Source organism: Heloderma suspectum, chromosome 1 (assembly GCF_057233095.1).
Source record: "Heloderma suspectum isolate Gila_16-S chromosome 1, 16-S_ref, whole genome shotgun sequence".
NCBI classification, from domain to species: Eukaryota; Metazoa; Chordata; class Lepidosauria; order Squamata; family Helodermatidae; genus Heloderma; species Heloderma suspectum.
This window is the reverse complement of record NC_139458.1, coordinates 337,293,635-337,314,390: the sequence shown is the minus strand read 5'-3', so window position 1 is coordinate 337,314,390 and position 20,756 is coordinate 337,293,635. Positions and strand designations below refer to the sequence as shown.

The following is a 20,756-nucleotide window of genomic DNA, read 5'->3' as shown; positions in this document are numbered from 1 at the left end:
GTGCCCAGGGCAGGTTGTACATAAGGGTAACCAAGGCAGTTTCAGCCCCCAAACTGGGACAGAGGCCACATTATCTAGACCAGCCTTTCCCAGCATGGTGCCCTCTAGATGTTTTGGACTAAAACTGCCATTATGCATGACCATTGGCCATGCTAACTGGAGACAATGGGACTTGTAATCCAACAGTTCATGAGGGCACCAAGTTGGGGAAGGCTGATCTAGTCCCATTTCAACCAATATTACCCAGAAGTCCCTGGAGCTGAGATGCCACCATCTGCTTGATTCCTTGCCACAAAATAGAATAGTGACTACACGAAGGACATTACAGACAAGAGAGACAATCCATAACTGGGGACAGCAGTGGATTATTGACAGATTACTTATTTACCCCTTTTCCAGTTGAAATCTACAAACCAGACTGCAATTTCACAACTAACTCTCTTTGTTTCTGCATCCTGTTTTAAATGATTTTTTAAGGGTATCATAAATTAAAGCCCATTTCCAGGAAGGCTGTTTTGCTTTATGGGGCCTGATCCTTTAAATAACCACAGTACATACAGATACTGAAACACTTGAAAATAATGCTAAATAACTTTCTCTATTCAAGTATCCTTGAATATATGCTTTTAAAACTTTCTTTTACAAATTTTCACAGCATTTCACTTTAAATAATATACAATTACATGTATACAACATACATTTACCATGTTAATGATCACAATATGAAAATTTAATAACTTAAGATCTCTTCTGCTGATATATTTTCCTGCAATCACATTTTAAGTATACTTCAGAACAGACAAAGGAGCGGAAGCACAAAGTACAATTTCAACAAAAGCTATCAGTCGTTGTTAAAAGGAAAACCTGTCTTTGGTATTTTGTTTGTCATCCCATCTGTGAATATGAAGCATAACACATGACTGCCAAAAGGACATCTAAACTAAACAAATCCAAGGCCCATAAAAATGGTGAAAGATCCAGTTTTCTGACATTGATTTGAATTGACCACCACCAGCTTCAGGTACTTGTGGTTGTAATTGTTATGAAAAAACCAACCAACCCATAATTGTGCATGGCAGTCTGTCTGCTACTGTTCTATTAATCAAAGAAATCTTTAACTTGCAAATAACATTTCAGCTGATTGTTCCAACTAATTCAAGCCTGTAATGGTGATTACAATGTGTGGCAGTGAAAAAGGCACACATAAAACTTCTAGGTAAACTATATTTATTTTTTATTTTTTTAAATGTACGCTGCTGTTTTTTCTGAAACAACCAGAGGCTGCTAGCCATCAGAGCAACAGAAATAATATAAACAACGAAGACAATAACATGCAACACACAGCAAAATATGAAGAAACCAATATAGCTGTACCATACACATTTCTAAAGCAAAGCATAGCAAAGCACAGTGTAAAAAGGAAATCTGGTGTGTTTCTGGAAGTAGATTAGCTGTTTCACAGCAGTGTACTCCATGAACAATATTTGCCTTGTTGGCAGCCATGCATAAATAATACTGTGCCTAATCCTGTACTATTGTGGCTATTGCTGCTGAGTTCATGTCACCCATTAAGGCTGCTGCTTTCTAATAAGATTAGCTGATAGCTAAGAAACAACAGCATGTGGTACAAACTATCATTGGTTACTTTCACACTGGGGCACACTTAAGGTGTGATTCATCAGTAATGCCACAGCCATGCCGAACAGGAAGCAATCAGAGGCAGAAGCAGCAGGAGGGGGCTTCTAATGAAAGGCACAATAATCCTGAAAAGCCTCAATAGCATAAACTATCTTGGGCAGCTGAGATCTTACGTAGAAAAAGAAAATCATCATAAATCAGGTCAGAAGCAAGACAGAAGGACAACACAAAAAATACTGGAATTCAGTGGTGCACAACATTCATCGGTATTCTATGTAAAAAGTGAGTGAACAAAATAGCATTCAATTAGTCTTTGTCTACATTATGTACGTAATCTGCTTCCTATGACTTCCCAAAGTTGTATATACATTTCACATAATGGCAGCACCTAGCAATGATTTTAAATTATCAAGTTTGTGTTTAAAATAATTACTTCTATGGTAAATTTCCTCCTTGAAATTGTAAGAAAAGCCATGTACAAATATAGTAAACAAAATAAAATACATGACCGTTTACTGCTTTCTTTTAACAGAAAGATCTTAACATCAGAAGTTCATATTTTGAGTTATCTTTTGTTCCTTGGGGAATGGTCCCCACTCCCACATAAAATGTATTCTCTTTTTCACAGACAACAGGTACACCTAGAATCATTCTTTCCTTTGATATATTTTCCTACATTAGTAAGTTTTCCTTAGATAAATAAGTGCACCACAAATAGACCTTGAACATTTCTTTCTAAAAGGGAAAAGCCAAGACAAAGAATTTGCTGATACACACATGTCACTCCATGAATTCTCCTAACGAAGTTCCCACACCCAACTTAATTACTTCCCTACTGTAAAAACATATTCCATCTGCATTTATTCTAATGCTTTCAAGTCCAAAACCAACACATAATAAAGCCAGCTAAATAAATGAAAGATTTTAGCCCCAAGTAAAAGGCCAGGAGCTATTCTCAAGTGAAAGTACCTCCAGCATCCATTTTTATGCTGACACTTCACTTTATGTATGATGTTTTCACAAGACTTGTTTTAAGAAGAATTATGTTGCCCTAGTCTGTATCCTCTGCTCTCCAGTACCATTATGTAGTGCACAGTTATACTGCATTTCCAACATCTCCATTTGAAATTTAAATCTTTGGTCAAGAATGCATAAACAGGATTTCAATCTCTTGCATAAAAATAACAATGAAAAATAAAATCCAAGGAGCCCCTTTGATAAACAATATCATTTTATCTTTTGTGAAGTAAATAAACCCTATTTCCTGGGTTGGCAGATTATTTAGCAACACTAACGCCAATGTTGTCTAATTATTAATACTACAAGATTACTGTTTAGCCACAGTCAAAATGTACAATAAGATAATTTGTGGATAATTTATGTACTTTAACATTTTATTTTATTTGTTGTTTATTCGGTCAGTCACTTCCGACTCTTCGTGACTTCATGGACCAGCCCACGCCAGAGCTTCCTGTCAGCTGTCGCCACCCCCAGCTCCCCCAAGGTCGAGTCCGTCACCTCCAGAATATCATCCATCCATCTTGCCCTTGGTCGACCCCTCTTCCTTTTGCCTTCCACTTTGCCTAGCATCAGCATCTTCTCCAGGGTATCCTGTCTTCTCATTATGTGGCCAATTTTTTAAATAAAAATTTATTTTATACATTATTAAAAATACTGGTCAACACCCCATAAACTTATACACTAATATCAGTATTTATCAAAGTGTGCAGAACTGTGGCATACCCAATATATAGCCCCAGTTCATATGTAATGCTAACCCATGGTTTAGTGCTACATAAATGCACAGTTTAGAGCCTCGGGCTCACACGCTTCCCAATCCCCTCTTTTCCTTCTCTGCGCACAAGGGAAAGTTATTTAAAACTTCTACGTTCCCTTTTGATCAAACTTTCCTGTTAGTTTCCTATGATTTATTCTTACTGTGTTTATAATTATTATCCTGGTTCTCTGCTTCTCTGGCTCATTTCCACTTGACCTGGGAGACTGGGATCCTGGCTGACTCCAGCTACAAGGCTGCTCCTGCTGCTGAAGGTACCTAGGGAGCCCCCCTGCCCCCGCTTGGTGCATGTTACAGGAAGAACTGTTTGTGATGTATGCTTTTTGGCTCCCTGGTGAGAGAAAAAGCCCATGATGGATGATGTCCTAAGGGAGAACCAGGGGGCAAGGACAAGGTATTGTTTATATCTATGAACTTCATTGGCATGGCCTTTTTGGTGGTTGAAGAAATTGAAAATATTACTATATTTTCTGTTGCTTAATGTTTATTAAAATTACTGCACCTCCATTTTGTGCTCCCTTATTATAATGGTGCTAGCCATTTGATACACCCTGAATTAGATTGCTTTAAATTGCATAAATATAAAAATGTTGCATTTCTGATATGGATTAGTTAGTGTGGATTAGTTAGTGAACAGTTTGTTAGCTAAATGTAGGTTTTTTGTGTGATAATTGTTGTTATTTATGAAAGTAATGTTTATTATATGTTTAGAGAAATTTTAATTATAATGTATTTGTTAGTTTGCTAATGTGGATATAAATAAGTATTTTATTATGACTATGTTTTTGACTATCTATCTGGTGATGGCTTGTTTACTTGTGTGCCACTTTGAGAGCAGTAAACAGTAAACAAAAAAAGTAAGCGAACTGTCAGGGATGAGCCCAAGTCCCTTGAGATTTCTGATGATACTGAATCAGAGTTGGAACAGCTAGATCAGAGCCCAGGGAAGGAACTTTCCCCAGAAAGAGATTCTGGGAGAGATTCTTGGGAGATGCTGGGAGAGATTCTTCCCAAGGACTTGACAAATAAATGGCCCAGGCCGAGTTGCTGCCTTCCCCTTCTACTGTAAGAACTCAAGTTTCTGAGAAGGAGGAGGAAGAGAGGGGCATGACTTGAGAGACACTAGAGAGCATCGCAAGTCAAAGTGGGAGGAGTTAAGGATGGGGCTAAGACACTCCACCAGCATAGCCACTCTTAGAAGCCAACATAGAAGTGAGCCACCATAAGGGAGAGGCGAGTTTGACCGTGAGTGTTCATGGGCAAACTGTCCACAAGTTCACTACCCTCCAGATCGTCTCCCCTAACAGAGATCTCAGATTAGTTGCTCAGAGCCTGGGAAGTCTGAGAGCTTCCTTGAACCTGCTTTGTAGAAAGGCTAGTCTTTAGCATAATAAAGCTGTAATAGCTTGAAGCTTTGAGTATCCACAGTGTTAACTGCTAAGGGGGGAGAACGATCAATCCTGACACAAACCATCACTTTATGGTAGCCAAAAATATAAGTCATAATATAATAAAAAAACAAGGCACCACCTTTAGAAGGTTTTACCCTTGAAGTCAGCCTAATTTTAAACAAATAAAATAAATTCTTCTGAGCCACTTTGAAAATTTTTTGGAATATCAAAATTTGGTGACCTATAAATAAACTTGATGAGGATGATAATTAATTAACAAGCCAGGATCTGAAAACATGGTTTGACCTTGGTTTGTTTGAACTAACTTGTTTCCTGAATTCAGACATGATAGGAAACTGCAAAATGAAAGCTTAAGTATTACCATCGTAGGTAAGGAAGTAGGAGAGGGGAGAGAGCAGCGTGTGAGACAAACCATAGTTTAATGTTATGTCTCAACTCGACTATGGTAAAGATTATTTTACTGCTATGATGGCCTCTATGTAATTTATACTTTGAGAATTCTCTGATCAGTATTAATCAAAATGTTTATATCTATGAGTCAGCTGCTCAAAATGATGTGATGGGCTTGGACAGCATATTTTAAAACTTAATTCTTTGATTTCTATAAACCTGATAAATGTAAATGCTAAAATGTATTCTGTCAAGGAAAATAGATCCTTAAAACTCTAATAGGACTGCACAAAAAGCACTTCAGGAAATTAGGCGGAATGCTATAGGCCACCTCTTGAGAACTACTTCACACCTAAAATTTTTATGTGAATACCTATGATGCTGTAAAGTTGCATTCATGTTTATACATATATTTATCATACAAATACACTCATCAGGGAGCCAGGATATGCTGCAGATCCAAGTGTGTGTGTATACACACACACACACACACACACACACACACACACACAAACTCAGGTTTGCCTCTACACACTAAGTGAAATTGTCCTAAGAAAAAACAAACTTGATTTACTTCACTTACACTGCAGTCCTACACATATCTACCCAGAAACAAGTCCCATTGAGTTCAATGGGCTTTCCAGGTACATGTGAACAGGACTGCAGCCCTAAAGTGCAATCCTATGTATGTTTACTCAGAAGTAAGTCACACTGTGTTGAATGGGTCTTATTCCCTATAAAGTGTTTAGGAATGCAACAAGTTAAGAAATGTTGGAGTGCTATGCCTGAACTTGGAAAAACTAGGTTCAAATACCCGGTCAGCCATGACATTGAGCCAATCACTGTCTCTCAGCTTAACCTACCTCACAGGATTGTTAGGAAGATAAAATGAGGGGCATCAATCATCTATGCTACCCTCAGCTATCCTGAAAGGGAAGATAAAAGTGTAACAAATAATAACTAAAATGATTTTTAAAAATGCATAGGCATTTTTTTTGCTTAAACTGTGTTTTAAAATCTCAAGGAGAACTGAAAATATTGGGTACTCCTCTTGAATACCACTTGAACTCATGACTTTAGCATAGCTAAAAACTACGCACTCAAGGTTCTGAGTGCTATTGAAAATATATTTACCTAGCAGCTACCGATATTTAAGTACTCCAGAATTTAATGAGAACAGGAAGGAAAGATGTAATCTCATGAAACAGCATAGAAAGGAAACATTTTGCTATTGATGTTAATAGCAAAATTCTCATTGATCTTGGTAGGAAAAGGGCCACGTCTCAAGCTACACTTACTTACATTTGGGTAATATTTATTATAGAAAGTGTATCATCAAGCAACAAGAAACAAAATAAAAGATTCTACAGTATGACTGGAAAGTCCCTAGATCATGTAGGCAGCTTTTAAGAGAAGTTTGGTACTCAGGTCCTAAAAGGATAAGTTCAGGATGGGTTTCAAAATTCATTTTAATTACTAAACATTTTTGTGTCCTGGTTAATTGTTAGTAATAGGCCGAGTCAAGTATAAGATGGGAAGATTGTTTAAAAACTAGCAATATTTAGACCTATTTGAAAACAGAAGCAATAGATGAAGCAATCCATGAAAGGCCTAAGTTGTTTCATGTTACAAATTTTTACACAAAACAGATGTAACCTCAGAACATAAATAACTGGATGGCATATTTACAGTCATTCTTGTTTTATTGCCCAAAACATAGACAAAAATGTCATAAATATAATAGATGCATGAAGCAAACACTAAGAAACATAACAGAGCATAGTGATTTCCTAATATCCATGTCATTTTTATTGCACATAGAAGACAAAAATATTGTGAAAATAAATGCTAATGCATATACAAAAATGTAAGAGAAATCACTTTACCTGCAGTATTATTTGTTCATAAAGGTTTTTCTATTTGATTCTGCATTCAACTTTCTATCTCTTAATCCAGATCAGTAATGCAAAAATAATATTACCTCTAAAGTGAAATGAATTCAGAGGAATACACAAATTTTCAGTTTGTGGAACTTAATGACCCATCATGCTATTTTTATTCCTCTCTGGCTTTAATTATTATTTTGGTAAATAGATTTATTGCTTTTTATTGCTCAAACGCATCAAAAGACTGAGTATTAGTTGCTTTACCTGGAATTTGGAGGTTCTGAAACATCTGAATCTGTGCACGTTTTCTTCACCTACAACAGAAAAATGATTGCCAGTTATTTTCCCATGTAAAAACAAAACAAACAGGAAGGCTTCCTTGCCCACAGTTCATGCACTTACATCACACAAAGTGGATATAGCCCTGCTCACCATGGTCTCTATAAAATACTTCTCACATTTTACAGTGCGGATATGCAATGCTAAACAGTGTGCTTCATTATTATCCCACGAACAGCTGCCAACTTAACTTCCCTTGACTCCATTAGTATGTAAAATGTTCAGCTAAAATAGTTTGGGAGTAGTCTGACTTGGAACAAAGAAACCAAAGAACCAGGTTCCCTGCTTAGAAAGGAGAGAGCCGAACTGTTCTCAATTCTGTAAAGAAATGTTTTCCCAACTGATACTGCTTCTGTTTCCTGCTAAAGCTCATAATAATAAACAGCAGATTCTGTGGCAAAAGAGCAGTGTTAGTTTAATAATTCATACATTAATTTTCATCTTCTGAATCCAGTATGCTCAATGTCTTTTTGCCAATGTGTGTTCATCCAGTCCATATATATTGCAAATTTTATCTCTCTGTATCTACAGTATGTACTTTGTCTTTTCTATCTTTGTGATAACTTTACTTCTATCATTAAATGAATGCACATCAAAAAAAAAAACATATAAAGTTCAGCTTTCCATGCATAGGGCTTGCAACTTCTGAATCTAATACCAGAAATATTTCCACAAAACATAGACAACTTTGTCTTTTGTTCCAAGAAAGCTTTTTCATTGAGCTTGGATCCAAAGTTATGAGTATGTAAACTTATGTTTTATATCATACCTTTGGTTTAGGGCGCAATCCAGTGGGATTGACACTCAGTGGATGGAGGACTCAGATGGTGGAGACCTGCCGGCAAGAGACTTGCAGGGAAAATGGCAGAGGCTTGTATAAGGTCGCCATCCTCCTTTGCTGTATTTTTTGCTAGATGGGCCTCTGAGCCTGTCTAGTTGCTGCATGCTGTAGTGGATCCACACCCTCTCCTATCTCTTTGTTATCAGTCATCCTGAGGCTGGAATTCAGATCTTGGGAGAGGAGCTGCTGCAGAGCTTTCCACGGTGGCTGGGAGGAGTGGAGAAAACTGAGCAGGGATTTCCACCTCTGAGGTCATAGCTCTTCCTGCAGCCTCAGAGGGGAAAATCCCTAGTATCCTATGGCCCCTCAGATACTGTCTAGGGGCCACAAGATTGCTCTGATATAATCCTAATCATATTCATACTGTAAAAAAAATTCTCAGTCTTGCAATATGTGGTAGAGTTAGAGTCTCCAAAACAGGGACTTAGTCAAGATTAGTTAAGAATAAAGTTGGAATTTGACTTAGATCCAAGCTCATGTCCACCACAAATATCTACCAGCTGGATTCAGGAAAACATGAGTTCCTACTACAAGAACAATCCATGGTGAGCCTTGGGCTTTCATGCTCCCCTTCCTTTCTCCTTTTTCATGCCTGCAAGGAGGAGATGAAAAGCTTCCACTTCTAATTTTAAACGAATCTGAGTTTGTTATGTCTAAACTCAGGGAACTGGGATATGTTTAAAATATTGTGTGAGAACAAGCCATGATCTTCATCTCCTATTACACTAGAAAAACAGGACATTTGGGGGACTAAAGGCCCCAAAGGGAAGTTCAATAGATAATGTATGCAAAACTTCCAGCTGTAGCCACTATCCAAGGGAGACATAATGGCTCATGCAAATAGGGCTCATGAGAAAATATTCTGGAGTTGTGAAATCCTTTCTATGTTCTATGAATAAGGTGGTATGTTCTGAAATCAGAAACATCCATTATATTCAGTAAGGTTGTGAAGTGGCTAATTTAGGAACATGTCCCCTAACAAAAGAGGCAGTGGTAATGATTTAGAATTATGGTTTGTATTTTCTAAAATGTATATGTCTTCTTCCTTGGTAGGTACCATCATGTTCTTTACAACATTCTACTTCCTAATATTCAAAATACTTCTGGACTGAAGGCGCAGACAGCAAGGTCAAAGCTGTTTTTTGTTGCTGAGCAACCACAAAGTCAAACTCTTACTTCCTCAGACAAAATCAACCTGTTTTGTTCTGTCTTTGGTGTTGCTCTATTGGTTAGGCATTTGTGCTCTTAGGTCTGGGAGATAACATGGATATTCAGAGCACTGAGATAAGGTTAAATGTGGATGTCAGGCTCCTGTTATTATAATAAACATTTTCTGAACATCATTAAGAATGTGGAAAACCCACAGGGCTAGATAAGACATTGGTAACAGTGCCTGTTGAAACATACCCTGCACATACAGAAGTGGAGTAACGGCCTCCAGCATAACAACCCTTTCATCATGCTACAAATAATTCCTTGAAGGACCATAAGTGGGTGGTTCTTTGCACTGGCTGGAGGGTGTTCAAGCTGTTCTGGATGGCGTTGCACTCCCCATGAAAAAGCAAGTTATTCTCTTGGGGGTTCTCCTGGAGCTATCATTGTCACTTGAGGCTCAAGTGGCCTCAGCGGCATGGAGTGCCTTCTACCAGCTTCAGCTGGTGGCCCAGCTACACCCTTACATGGACAGGGATAACCTGGCTTCATTAGTCTATAATCTGGTAACCTCCAGGTTAGATTACAGCTGCCTTTAAAGACAGTTCTGTAGCTAGTGCAAAATGCAACAGCCAGACTGATTACACAACCTAGAAGGTCTAAGCATATAACAATAATTCTGGCATGCTTGAACTGGCTGACTATACTTTTCCAAGCCTAGTTCAAGTGGCCATGTTTGTTCTTTAAGGCCTTATACGGCTTGGGAATGCAATATTTGATGGAGCACTTCTCCTTGTATGAACCTACCATACATTGTGAGCAAAATGTGAGCCCTCCTCAGAGTGCCTCCTCCAAGGAAGGTTTGGAGGGTTGCAATAAGAGAGAGGGCCTTTTCAGTGGTGGCCCCCCAACTGTGGAATGCTTTCCCCAGTGAGGCCCACGTGGTACCAACATTGTCATCTTTTCAGCACAAGGTCAAGACTTTCCTCAACTACCAGTCATTTGAAGACCTGTGATGGTCTTCTTATGCATCGGTTGTTTTGGTTATGGTGTGTAATGATGTTTTAGTTTTATTACTTTTTATTTAGCTTTCAAGACTTTTAGCATTGCTGTTTTAAATCTGTATTTTAAATCTCTGCATTGCTGCTAGGTTTTACTCTGGTTTTATTGTTTCACTGTGTGCTTTTTGGTTTAAATTTTTGTGAACCGCCCAGAGAGCTTCGGCAATTGGATGGTATAGAAATAAATAAATAAATATTACCTTTTGATATCATTAATGGAAATTGTTTTTAACTATTTTATATTTTGTAGGTTTTAATAATTTTGTTGAAAGTTGCTTGAGTTTCTTTTTTGTTTTTAACAAGGAAGAAATCCAATAATTAATAAAAAATATTTCTCGTGGATTCCTTAGGGGAAGTGAAGAATACAAATGTGACTTTTAAAAACAGTGCTACAAACTGCTTAGCCCACAAAATCACCAAAGCTATGGTAGGGATGTACGAACCCCTTACCTGGCTCCGCGCAGGGGCATCCGTGGTAGGGGGGAGGCACTCCGTCCTTCCCCCCGGAATCCTCGATGCGGGGGGAGGCGCTCCATCCCTCCCCCTGGAATCCTGCCCAGCCGGCTCTGCTCCACGACCAAGCTGCAGAGCAGCTGGCCGGCTCCAGCTGCCTGCAGCTGGACATCCGGCCACTGGGCAGCCCTGCAGGGACACAAATGGCGGCTGTCATAGCCACCGCCAGTTGCGTCCCTGTATTGAGCCGTGATAGGCTACGTAATTATTTACGTAGCCTATCATGGCAGGGGAAAATTCCCCAGTGTACGCAAATGGCAGTAGGCGCCGCCATTTGCGTACACTGGGGTTCCCCCCCCCCGCTGTGATAGGCTACGTAAATACTAACGTAGCATATCATGGCCTCCACAGGGACACAAATGGCATCCCTGCGTTAGCTGTTGATAGGCTACATAAGTATTTACGTAGCCTATCATGGCTAGGAAGAGGAGGAAGCGAATGGCGGCCAGGACGGCCGCCATTCACAAAGCAGCGCGGACAGAAGCAGGTAAGTGCTCTGTTTCGCGTGCCTTTCGTGGGGTGGGGGAGCGGGGGCTTCGTTCCGTGATGGATTTCGGGGGGCCAAATGCACTGGCATTCGGCCTCACCGAGATCCGTCACGGAATTCTCTGACATCCCTAAGCTATCGTAGATGCCACAACTAGGGCCAAAACTGGAATTAGGCAGAGGATGAGATGGCTAGATAGCATCACCGATGCAATGAATATGAACTTGAGCATACTCCGGGAGAGAGAGCGGTGGACAGGAAGGCCTGACGTGCTATGGTCCATGGGGTCATGAAGAGTCAAACACGACTTAATGACTAAACAACAACACTCAGTGAATTTTATGGCTGTGCAAAGATTTGAACCTGGGTCTCCAGTCTCCCCCACGACCTTTATGTTCAAGTCCCAATCCACTGTCCAGGAAGACAGCAATGATTAAACACACACACATGGCAGTATGTACCTTGAAGATTAAGATACTGGATTGAAATTTGGTGAGTACTTTCAGAACATTGTGCATATCATATTCAAAGATTGGCTTAAACACAGCATCCATTTTCAAGGGAGAGAAATGCAAAATAGGTTGTAATGTGATATCTGATGTGAACTTCTGAAACACCCTGTTTTACTAGTTAAGGATAGTTGTAATTCTACTAATTGGCCTCAGATCACTGGTTTTAAAACTTTAACATTTTAAGGAAGAGACGAGCTGAAGTTCCACTTTGCAGAACTCCACCAAAACTCCAAAATGAACTGTGAAAGCTGGAACAGATTCCACTGTTCACTCCAAACATTCAAAAAGATGCCTGTCATCTTTGCACAAACATGGTTCAGAGCATGTGGCAAAGCTGCTCTGGGAGTATCACCATACCTGATATAATTGGAGCATGTGAGGTAGCTTTCTACAGCATTTCAGGGACATCCTAGACCACTCCAGGGTTGCCAATGTGCATGCTCCAAATCTCCAGTGCAGCCAACAGATACTGAAAATTGTTGCCTGCTGGACACAGCAAATGTTACCAGAATATGTGAGGTGGTCTCACAGAGGATTTCATATGCTCTAAGCCTCTAGCATGACTGGAGGATGGTATTGTCACCACTCACTGGCCACACCAGATGTGACTAACATTTCTGGAATAGACCAAAATGTGCTGCAACACATTGGGTCTTCGTCCTGCTCTGAAGATACTACCACCCCAGTTTGCCCAATTGGATGCCCCAACTGACTAGACTACGGTTTACTGCTGGTTTGGGAGTGGGGTAGAATGTAAAAGTATGCCCTAATTATTCTAGTAACTGAAAAGGGAAGCATTCCCAGTATAAAGTTGAATTATCAATGAAACGGCAGAGAGAGTAAACAGTGTTTTAATTTAGTTTATTAAATGTATACATCAGTTTACACACAATCAAAAGGCATCCCAAAGCAAATTACATAAATTTTTAGATATACTTAATCTTAGTTGTACAAAAAGCAATTCCAGTTTTTATAAAGTAGATCCAATTTATTTCACCAATTTATTCCCAGTGTTAGTGGAAGGAACTAGCTAATTGCAAAGGGACTTCAACACAGAAGTGTTTAACATCACTGCATTACACTCCAATCATAAATGTATATTATATGTCTCATCTAGAATAACATCTATAATTGGCACCTTATAAAAGGCATTCCAAGATGTAAACAGAAACCTCTTTTTGCTTCTAACAAGGGGACAGAATGTTAAGGATCTACTTATCCACCACAGTAGACTTCATAAGAAGGAGCAGTCTGTACTACGGATATACTCAGAAAACCTAAGTGATGCCAATCCCAGTCATAGACACATTTATATGGAAACCTTAGGAGCTGGTCTTAACTAATCATAGCATTCTGTTGGAACCCTACAAATTATCTAGTATTTATATCTTATCGCAGCAAGTGGCACACATAATATCACTGACTCTTGGCTTTATCTTTGACTCCTCTCTTTCCTTTGTTTAGGCCATAGAAGAAATGTGCTCCTTCTTCACTGTCTCTTCAGCAAAAAATTCTGGTCCATGACCTGATAATCTTTCCCCTAGACTATTGCAATCTTCTCGTCTGTGGTCTTCTGTTGCCTCACCTTCCCTCGCCTTCCATGTCTATCCAGCACTCCGTTGTCAAAACCATTAACCCCTGTCATTGCTCTGATCATGTGGCACACCCCTCCCTAAATCCCTACACTGGCACTGCCTTCTCCTGGATTCAGGACAAGCTCCTTGACCTTACTTTCAAAGCGCTGTAGGGGCTTAGCCCGCGCATCTCTCCACTCTTATATCCCAATGCATCCATGTGATTTCTGTTCCTCTACCATCCAAAGGTCTCCTGCTCCTTCCAGAGGTTCCACCCTTTCTTCTGTTGCTCCCCATATACTTGGAACTGCTCCCCTGACACATGTGTGATGCCACATCTCTTACTTCATTCCAATAACTCCTCATAATCCCTTTCTATGAAGCCTTTGGTTTCTATCAGTTGTAATGAATCCTAAGTACATGCAATTAGAACTGCATATTGCTTCCCTGTTTACCCCTCACTACCTCTGTTGTTTCCCTTGTCAAAATTTAGATTGCAAGCTCCTGGCCACTTGTGCAGCCCACCCACTGACCACTTCCCCCCTCCCATGCCACAGAATTTCCAATAGTGGGGACAAGAAAAGTGGTGATTCTGCTTGAAAACAGGCGCAGGGGGAGTGCAGGCCTTGTGTGGAAGCAGAATCATTCTCCCTAAGGTGTGGTTTTGCTTGAAAACAAGATGTACAGTGCCCATGCACCTTGTTTTCAAGGGCAACCGTCGCCATGCTGCCAGATTCTGGCAGCAAATGCAGCGGTGGGGGGAAGGAGTTCAGCCATGCTCCCCACCCCCACCCCTAGAAGTTGCTCACCCCTGAGTTAGTTACTAAGTTACGTTCAAAATTATGAAACAATTTGGCTTTCATGTGGAATTATATAAAAAGGATTTACCAGATCATTAATTCAGTAAAGCTAAGGAGTTGTAGGGGTGTGTGTGTGCGTGTTTGTGTGTGTGGTGTGTGGAAATTTCCATATATGTATAATTTCACAGATCAGAAACCACAGGCATATATCTGAAGGGCACTGTCATGCAAATCCAAGTGCCGATGCCGCCTATCTACCACACTCCATTGTTCTTAATTGTATGTGCATATGAATGTGCATCCTCCATACTGGAGCAAGCATTTCCCATAAATACCTTTTTAAAGCACAAATATAATTGGATCATGGCCGATTTACATAAACATCATACATATTTTAAGAATGAATTGGGGTGCATTAATGTTACTTTAAAGTTCTCAGCATCTTACATTCCCCTATACACTTCCTGAATTACAAAAATATTTTGGCCACAAGATAATTAACAAAATGTTCTTCATTTGTCACAGCCTGATCAGCACATTGGCATCACAATCCAAGACAAAATTATACCACATAATCAATCCAGCCTCATCCCAAACAGATTTCTACAAGGCCATAAACAGACATGAATTAGTTCTTGTTTCAGCGAAGTAAAATGTTACGCAGTAAGGATATCCTTTGGATTATTTTCTGTACCTGAATACAGATGTCACTACTATACATCTGTAAAACATTTATAAAGTTTTCAAATGTAGAACAAATCCTTTTCAATTCTATTAGGAAAAAATGCATATGTGAAAAGTATACTTATGCATTTAGTTTTGTATGGGTCTCTGAGCGTGCAAAATGCTGAGTGTCAAACATATATACACAGCTCCAAAAAATAAACATCTTTATTCACTGCAATAAGGAACCTTTGAAATTTGTGTTCACACAATTCCTAAACATTGCCATTTTTTTTAACTGCCAGCAAACAGAAAAAACATCAATTGTCACACACATGTTCAATAGCCAATAGAATTCTTAAGGGATAGCTATTTCTAAAATGACAATTTTTAATCTGTTAAAGGAAGGCCTGGTTTTATCTACAAAGATCTGTACTTGAATATTTACTAAAACAATCAACAAATAAGAGCTAGACTAACCAAATAGGTCTCTGTCAATTCCACAACTGTGATTTAACTATTAATTCCATGACATAAATGTCACCGGCCTTACTATTTAACCATGTTTTTCCTATTAACTCCTTTTAGAAATAATTATACATAATCTATTTTTCTTCTGTTTTATAACATATAATCATGGCCCTGAACTACTGGGATAAGATGAGATGAAATATAAATTACACATATCTTATCCAATTAAAGTTATTCAAATTTTCTTACTGATGAAATGTCGGGTGACTCTGCTGACTGAAGAGTTTGTTTTGGTAAAATAAGCTTAATCTTTAAGATCTGATTGACTAGGGAAATATCTGGAATATATTAACATCTACATTACACAGTTTTTGTGCTATTTTTTCTATTTGCTTATCACCGGTATTTTCCCATTAACTTCAACTGGGCTTGTACAGGACACATGCCTAATCACTTTTCCCCTAAGTGGGCATTTCACAAACAGTAGCATTATTAATCAATGTTATATGTACATTTAAAACACTGGTAACCATTTTTAGATTACCATTCCATGTTTTAAGCATATTCCAAACTTATGGGTGAACTGCAGCATTTTGCAAGTGGAGTTCTGCTTGTTCAACAGGATTTCCCCTTCCGCTCTACCACCGCCCCTCCCCAAATCTGCTCCAGAGGGTCCCCAACCCTCCCAAAGAGATTTTAAGGGTGCATGGGAAGCTGCAGGGAGGGAAAATCCATTTCACCTATGATGTCTGTTATTATTATTTATTATTATTATTTATTTCATTTTTATACCGCCCAATAGCCGAAGCTCTCTGGGCGGTTCACAAAAATTAAAACCAAACAGCACACAATAAAACAATTTAAAATATATAGAACATTAAAACCACAATATAACAATACAACCACAATAAAACCTAGCAGCAGTGCAGGAGTTTAAAATACAAATTTAAAACAGCAAAGCTAAAAGTTTAGAAAGCTAAAATGCTAAAATGCCTGGGAAAATAAAAAGGTCTTCACCTGGCGCTGAAAGGAATACAATGTAGGTGCCAGGCGAACCTCACCAGGGAGCTCATTCCAGAGCCGGGGTGCCACAGCAGAAAAAGCCCTCCTCCTAGTAGCCACCCGCCTCACTTCCTTTGGCAGGGGCTCATGGAGAAGAGCCGCTGATGATAATCTTAAGGTCCAGGCAGGCACATACGGGAGGAGGCGATCCTTCAGATAACCTGGCCCCAAGCTGTTAAGGGTTTGACTGTTAATACCAGCACTTTGAATTGGGCCCAGAAATGGACTGACATCCAGTGCAGCTGGAAAAGTACTGGCGTAATATGAGTTCGCAGGCCAGTCCCTGTTAACAATCTTGCTGCCCTATTTTGGACCAGCTGAAGCTTCCAGACTGTTTTCAAAGGCAGCCCCACATATAACGCATTGCAGTAATCCAGACGAGAAGTTATCAGAGCATGGATAACTGTAGCTAGGCTATCTCTGTCCAGATAAGGGCATAGTTGGTATACCAGCCTAAGCTGATAAAAAGTGCTCCGTGCCACTGAGTTCACCTGTGCCAGTTCTGGATCCAAGAGCACCCCCAAACTACGAACGTGATCCTTTAGGCGGAGTGCAACCCCATCCAGAACAGGTTGAATATCACCTAGCCGGGCAGACGAACCACCCACTAACAGTACCTCCGTCTTGTCTGGATTGAGTTTCAGTTTATTGGCCCTCATCCACTCCATTACCGTGCCCAGGCACTGGTTCAGAACAGCCACTGCCTCACCTGGTTTTGATGAGAAAGAGAGGTAGAGCTGGGTGTCATCCGCATATTGATGGCACCTCAGCCCACACCTCCGGATAACCTCCCCCAGCAGTTTCATGTAGATGTTAAACAGCATGGGGGATAAAATAAGAGCCCTGTGGAACCCCATGGCACAATTGCCATGGCACAGAGCAATAATCCCCCAGCACCACCTTCTGGAATCGGCCATCCAAGTAGGAGTAGAACCACTGTAGTGCAGTGCCTCCAACACCCAACCCGGACAACCTATCCAGAAGGATACCATGGTCGATGGTATCGAAAGCCGCTGAGAGGTCCAGAAGAATGAACAGGGTCGCATTCCCCCTGTCCCTCTCCCGGCAGAGGTCATCCCACAGGGCGACCAAGGCAGTTTCCGTTCCAAAACCAGGCCTGAAGCCCGATTGAAATGGAATTCTGTGCTACTGAATTACATTGTTATTCTGTGCTACCGGCAGACGGACACCATTAGACTTCACCCTTAGTTTATAACTAAGACTGGGTGTGGGTGTGGGTAGGGGAGTGTAAAGAGCATTCAAAAATTGCTACAAATGCGATGTAACTCACACACACACATAATGTTCACCAGATAGGCTGCTTAACAAGATCAGCCTCGGATGGCCTTCTCTCTGTCCCATCAGCCAGGACAGCTAGACTGGTGGGGCTGAGGGAGAGGGCCTTTTCTGTGGTGGCCCCCACTCTGTGGAATTCCCTCCCTAGGGAACTCCGCCATGCCCCCTCTTTAATGAGCTTCTGCCATGCATTAAAAACGTGGTTGTTCAGGCAGGCATTTGGGGTGGGTTAAGGTATTTTAGAAAATGTTTTTATTGTAGATTTTTATTGTTTTAAACTGTTTTATTGTATGCTGTGCATCGCCCAGAGTGGCTGGGTGACCAGCCAGATGGGAGATTAATAAATTTAATAATAATAAAAAAGTACATTATAGTTGTTCATCTTTGCTCATGTTACATTATCATTCAACATACACTTAATAAGTTGTTTGGAATTTGTGTTTCTTTAACAGCCGTCTTACTTTTTCTAAACATACGCTCATCATTTTACCAACATTAAATCTCAGAGGACTTCCCAGATGCTCTTTTATGCAATGCAATTCATTAAACTATTTTATAGAACTATATACTGTAATTATACATATTTAAATAAATGCCTTTCAAAAATAATTTAAAGGGCTTTCGTTAATGCAACATTTTAAAGATTTACCAGAAGATTTCATTTATAGATATGATTCCATATTCTAAAAGCTGTGAGTTTAGAAGTCAAAACCTGTCTGATTTAAAAAAAACGGTTCAACTGAAACTGAATATTTTCTGAAATATGTTTCAGAAAATACCAAGCAACCTAAGAAAAGAAACATGTAATCAGATACTGCTGCTTGCTGTTCACTAAACCATACAAACCAAATTGAGGAGCATATTGGCTGTAATAATTTATAATACTTTTCTGCAGAACATACTCCCTCAATAATACAATTCCCTGCAGCTGTAAATCAATTTTCACAAATGGACAGTACAAGCATTTCATTTCTCTCTGTGAAACTTTACTTCCTTTTCTAGGAAAATAAAATACTATTCATAAAGCAAAAGCCTCTCCCAAATTACCTTGAATGAAGAAGACATTTAAGAAGCAATAGTTGTTAATACCAATTCACATCATGGATCCTGAATGCAATATGGGACTTTAACTTTTGCTGTCTGACTCTGTTGTTCTTTCTTCCAGGTAGAATACACACACACACACAGCTACAACACCTGCTTAACTAGCATGCAGATATATATTTGCATCACTATAAACCGTACCCAAAAGTCCAAAATGATTTCTAAACTCCAGAAAAGTGCTGTAAAAGGCGAGCTCCATATTTTGGTTCTGGAATGTCAGGTTCAAAGAATTAATGAATAACAGAAAACAGTATGCCATTTTCTGGTCTGAACAGAAATTATCTCTGAAACACTACAAAGCTAGTGTTTAAGAGGTATTCATATATGTACTTAGGCTGCAATCCTATAAACACTTATCCCAAAGTAAGAACGTAGTAGGACTAATTCTATGTAAACATACATAGGAATGTGCTGTTAATTTTTGTTAAGAAAACAAATATATGTCAAGATGTGTAATGATTTTATTGCTTAACACTAGAATTAAACATTTCATATATTAGCTGTCAAAGCTTTCAGTATACTTTTCCCCTTTTAATATACGCGAAATGTTTAAATATGAATTCAGATTATATATACAACAATCCTTTATACAATGATGTTTGAAGGTAAAACAATTAAGAACTTCTATACATGAGTGGACTATTTTAATAAAACTATGAAGAAACACACAACTTTAAACAAACCCAGAAGGGAAAATTATACTTAACTGAAAAAATCTCACTACTGATTTGATGGCTTAAATGATTAGACACTATTCACTCTCAACTGCCTTCTGAACATGCCAATCATTAGTTCATATGGAAATAAATCATACACTTACCTCATTTCCATCTGAAAAAATTTAAAAGGATTCCCCAAGCGTGTCGATACCCTTTTTAGAAGAAGCATATGCCTTTGTTAGGTTTAGCATCAACTGTATTCCACTACCCAGCACTGGAGGAGCATAGGCAATTTCAGTATCAGATAATTTAGGAGACAGCACTATTGTCTCAATTTCAGGTAGAACCAGAGACACGTTGTTCTTCCTTGAACAGCCACAGCAGGCTCAGTGGCCTTACTTAAGTTAACTAAAGTGCGATCTGGATAGTAAACAAGCTTGGCTCAGACCAATAGCTTTCCACACCCTTCTGTTTATAGTAAGATGACTTGCATTCAGAGGTCACCCTCATCAACAGCTTCTATCTTTCACTTGGTATCTTACATGGTGCATTTATCCCAAGGCTCTTTAATGAACCCAGCTCCCCAACCCCTACTTGCCTGCTGTCACTGTGGCACATCTGCTTCTTATTTTTATGAAGTCCTTTTAAATCTATACAACCATGTATATGTACCCAAACTACATTAACATAACTTAAAAAGTATAAACAGAGTAGCACTAAGTATTTTTAAATTACAAGATGTTTTCTAACATCATCATAAACCACACATTCTCTCGGGACAAGCACATAAGAATGCATTAGACAGTATCTACAATAGAATATGGTAATAAATTAGAAACAAGTTACAAAGGTCTTTCAGCTCCTCAGTTGAAAGAGCCAAATACACTGGACACTACTCCAATGTAAACAGCAAATTAGCTATATATTTTTTCAAATGGATACATTCAATGTGATAGAAACCTAACCAGTGTGAATATGATTTTCAGAGTTTATTCATATTATTACCATTGCTAACATATTCTATTTTTCCTTGCAAAAATCCAAATATATGCTTTCAACAGTTCTCAATATGTTTGGGCATATGACAAATATTCTTGTTAT

The 20,756-nt window shown here is 39.2% G+C and overlaps 1 protein-coding gene across 9 annotated transcripts in view; it reads right to left on the bottom strand.

Moving 5' to 3' along the window:
* Positions 1 to 20,756, bottom strand: part of EYA4 (EYA transcriptional coactivator and phosphatase 4) — a 169,105-nt gene that overhangs the window by 79,595 nt on the left and 68,754 nt on the right. For 5 of the 9 annotated variants that reach the window (XM_084827575.1, XM_084827566.1, XM_084827568.1 and 2 more), the window contains exon 3: positions 7,386 to 7,435. The exons of 2 other annotated variants lie outside the window; for them this stretch is intronic. In XM_084827575.1, coding sequence (XP_084683701.1) covers positions 7,386 to 7,435 — 50 coding nt within the window. Of the gene's footprint in view, positions 1 to 7,385; positions 7,436 to 19,816; positions 19,905 to 20,756 lie in introns of those variants that run through there. 2 more of the 9 variants (XM_084827573.1, XM_084827569.1) reach the window with 2 other exon arrangements.